General features: G+C 48.3%; 1 protein-coding gene across 1 annotated transcript; it reads left to right on the top strand.

Moving 5' to 3' along the window:
- Positions 1 to 563: 563 nt before the first annotated feature.
- Positions 564 to 1,718, top strand: LOC138505025 (cylicin-2-like). Its single transcript, XM_069625371.1, has one exon. The coding sequence runs from the start codon at positions 564 to 566 to the stop codon at positions 1,716 to 1,718; it is 1,155 nt and encodes a 384-aa protein (XP_069481472.1).
- The last annotated feature ends 2,714 nt before the right edge of the window (positions 1,719 to 4,432 follow it).

Here is a 4,432-nt window from a genome sequence, read left to right as displayed (position 1 = left end):
GAGACGAACGCCACTGAATGATTTAGGGTGTGTGAGTGGGGTCACGGATGGCAGCTGGTACCCTGCTACGCTGTTCACTTGAATCCTATCCTGTTTAGCCAACTACTTTACATTCCTGAAGCTGGTTTCTTATTCACAAGCTTCGTATTCAGCAGCACAGCGATCTTCTGAGCACTTACTTCAATATTATTTCTGATTCAACCATCCTCTCATGAAAAGCTGCTGCAGTTGGATATATCATTGGGCGTTTTTGCGGGGGATCTTCTTTTAAATGTCGGAGCGGTGAGCGGAGCTGCGAGCCTGAGGTGCAAGCCAGTCTGCAGCAGTCCGCTGTCCGCATCGTTGTGCAGAAACCACAGGAAGTTCCTATTTAATCCGCGTGATACCGCGGAGCGGTGAGCGGAGCTGCGAGCCTGAGGTGCGAGCCAGTCTGCAGCAGTCCGCTGCAGATGCGAAGCCGAACCCGTATGGAACCGGAGGTACGTCCTCTGAAAGCTTTGAACAGTGTAAAAATGTTCTCAAAGGTCTCAAACCTGGTAAAAACATCTAAATCAGGGAGGGCAATGAGCCTGGGAAAAAGGAGGAGGAGTAAGTCTGATTCGGCACCAAGACCGACAGTGACTCCCTCTATCATAGACCTTCTATCCACAACCCCCACCCCAATCCCAAAATCTGCTACAACCCCGGACCCAGCTCATGATTTGGGTCTTTATCACGAGCTGGATAAAAAGAACAGAGAAGGAAACAGCTTACCGGAGTCACGAGGCCAGAAGCACTCCATCTCTTCGTTGGAGTCCCGGGCCGCGTCTGCGCTCGGGGCGCCGATGGAGGAACAACTAGAAGGGCGCGGGAGCACGATCACTCTGGAGGCCCGAGTGAAAGGAGCCGCAGTAGGACCGGGCGCATCTGCTGCCGCCCCCCAGGTTCCTGATTCAAGCTCGCCGCAACAACAGGGACCGCTGCTGGGTGCGGTTGGAGGACGGTGTCTGCCCGAATCTGGCCGTCAGCAGTGCAGCGGGAGAGTGGTGGATCTGGAGGGTGAGCAAAACTCGGATCGGAGGGAACCTTTCGCCCCGCCCATTCCGGGCGAGGCGGTGGAGTCTCAGCGAGGAAGCCCCAGGAAAAGCAACCCGGAGAACAGGGGTCGGAGGGGTTTGAAAGAGAAAGGCGAAGGAACAAAGATAAACGAAGTAACGGACATAATAGAACTATCGCCTTATCGACCAACGAGGGAGGGGGAGAAAGGAACCCTAAGCACGAAAGGAGAAGCGGTATTGGAGCCCTCATGTCCAATTGAAGAAGGCGAATTTGACCCGAGGGTAATTCGGATTCAAGTAATGCTCCACGACACTGATCGTGATCGCGAGAACATCATGCAAGGACTGGACAAAAGTCCTCCACGGGCTAGAAAACTGGGTAGAGACCCAAGTGATAGAGCGATACTCGTGGATCCGGAGAAGGAGATGGAATCGGATGAAGAGGGGCTTGAGAGCGAAACCCAATCGGAGGGAGAACCAGAGGATTCGAATAAGCAAACCGACGGCGAGCAACTTAAAGCTGGATCTGGCGCAAAAAGGAAAAAGAGAAATAAAACCAACACTCCGGCAAAAGCCAGGCATCAAGGACCAAAAAAGACAGGGACTATAAGACCTTCAAAGCAATCCTTGTTGGCGGAACAAAAAGTAAGAAAAAGCATCAAAAGAGGCGGACCAATGTGAAAAGGCCTGCCCAATTCACTGCTCTCTTGCCCGCTAAAGGCATTTTTTACACAGCAACACAAAAGGAAACAGAGAATAGAGACTGAAATATCAGATGCGGAAATGCTAGAAATAGCAATTGAAACACAGCCCGCCCAAAAACAAAGGAGAACTGAATCTCCGACACCACAAAGTGACAAACAAGGACGGTTTGAGGTAAATCCTCAGGGAAAAGGCATGACACCACCTAATGAACTAGAAACGGAGACAGAAAATCAAAAGGGGTGGAGAGCCAAGTGCCATGGCTACCGAAAGACCTTCCGAGAGGGGGGACTCCTATTGCCCAGTCGCAAAGTGCCCCAAAAGGGGTCCCAACAACCATTGAGGAGATATGCATTCTGGAGGATGGACAAGAAGAGGATGGGGTGAAGGGGTGTCTACCAGAGTGGAATCACAATAGAACGCCGCAGGTACATAAGGAAACAGAAGACCGTCTGGCAGGACAAAGTCACATCTGTCCTTGAGCAATTCCAATTTTTCCCCCATGACAAAAGGGGATCACCCAACGCCACAGAAAGCAAACCCGAATACTAAAGGCAGATCACTGAGAAACTCGGTAACTATTGATCCAAGAGTACCAGCGGAATGCCAGGTTTTGGATGCATCAGCATCTGGGAGGAAATCGGAGAAAACCCAAGCTTCACCTAAAAAGAGATGACTCAGTGAAATTGCAATGGCATTACAAAATGAATCACCTAACAAGAACCGGAAATGATTGCGATCATGTCGGCCATGACCATCGTGCTAGCTCCATTTTGTAAATTGTACGAAGCAATCAAAGAAAACATGCAAGATAACACAGCAATACTCTCCAATATGATGGAGAAATTGGCCAAGATGGAAACCCTTGTACCGGCAACCGAGGATAAAATGCTAAACCAGAAAAGTCACTGGGAAAGGAAAATTGAAGCTTTGGAGAAAAAGATTGAGAACATGGAAACCCTGACCAGAACACAGATAGCAACTACAACTCGGCCCGAGACAGAAAAAAATCCTGCGAACCAGAAAACATACTGGGAAAGGAAAATCGAAGCGGTGGAAAAAAAAGATAGAGACTATGGAATCTAGGAACAGAAATCTATGTGCAAAGCCATCGGCCCCGGAAGAACCACCGGAACAAGCCTCAGTAAGGGCAAAGGGTAACGAGAAAAGTGAAGGTGGCAAACCGGCTAAAGCACAAAAGACGCACTCACCAATAATCGATCTGTTGGAAAGGAAATCAACCACCAAGAAGGACAGCAACCCATCAGCGAAATTCGAAGGAAGGGGACTTGCCCAGGGCATTATACATCCCAAGGACAATCGACCAGAACCAAGGCCATGCACAGAGGAGAACGGTTCCCCCGAGATTACCAAAAACTGTTGATGAATTCCTAAACTGTCCGGACTTAATGAATATCTCGACACACTCTGAAAAGGGTGGGAAAGAGACAAACGACTTGCATACAGAATTGGGGAATAGGAGAGAAAGTGATGAAATTCGCACATCACGGTCAATGAGGGAGAAGGAAGGAATGGCCCCGATCTCTAAAAAAACAGCAGCACTGAGGGACTCGCAAAGATCTGGGTCACAATCAAGTGCAGAGGACGCGAAGATGGATAGCTATGCATCACGAACAAGAAGAAGTCCATCTACGCCAAGGTGGGCACGAGAGAAGGTGGACAAACAAAAAAGTCAGCGGAAGTACCGTATAGAAAAAGGAGATGTCGAAAACAGGAAAAAAGCAAAAGAAGAGATACGAGTCTTCAAGCTGGAACAAATGGAAGTAGACAAAAACTTCCTGATTCTGAATAGATCGACAGTACTCCAAATAACAAAAAAAATGAAAACGTTGAAAAAGATAAGAACGGATGATCTTGTGCTGGTGGAACCCTATCATAGGGAAAAAAAAGCCAAAGTATTTCTTCATCTGAAAGCAGCAGCTATCAAAGATACTGATGACCTAGTATACGAAGAATTCGAACAAATGGGGTTTCGCTTGACTGAACAACAAATGAAGGTGAGAAGACAGGAAGAGGAAATGGTCGAAAAGTCCAAACCAAAATATCACTATCAATCAAAAACAGAAGATCTATACCAGCGAAGCCGATGGCAAAAGCCCCAAGGGTGGCAGGAAAGGCACAGACGACCACAGTACAAGGGTAGGCCACTGAAACGGGATAATGACCCGATGGAGAGAGGCGATTCTAACCAAAGAAAATACCAAAGTACAAAGTATCACGCGGAAAGGACCCGGAAACCAAGTAGAACCAACAGAGAGGAACAGAGGCAAGTTATCTCCCGTAGTACCGCAGGACGGGAACAGTTGGAAGACAGGAGTAATAACCATGGTAATCAGCAAGTAAAGGAGGAGGAAAGACAACCAAAAGGACCATGGAAGTGGATAATGTCAAATTGGAACAAAGAAAAAAGCAAATAGCAACGACCAGGGTCAGCTTGCCTCAACAACAACATCACCGAAAAAAGAAGCGAGCGACCCACAAATGAACCATACACACTGGGCTCATGGAATACGAGAGGCCACACACACCTCACGACACCTGGAGATGTTGATCTGGGGTATTACGACATCTTATGCCTCCAAGAAACGTGGCTGATAAACCAGCCAGCACTGGACGGTTTCACAGTGATGATTTCGCCAGCGGTTAATGGCCTGTTCGGCAGACCATCGTCG

Source organism: Ambystoma mexicanum, chromosome 11 (genome assembly GCF_040938575.1).
Source record: "Ambystoma mexicanum isolate Mex_15411 chromosome 11, UKY_AmexF1_1, whole genome shotgun sequence".
Classification (NCBI taxonomy): domain Eukaryota; kingdom Metazoa; phylum Chordata; class Amphibia; order Caudata; family Ambystomatidae; genus Ambystoma; species Ambystoma mexicanum.
The sequence above is the reverse complement of the archived record's forward strand: the minus strand, read 5'-3'. Positions and strand labels throughout refer to the sequence as shown.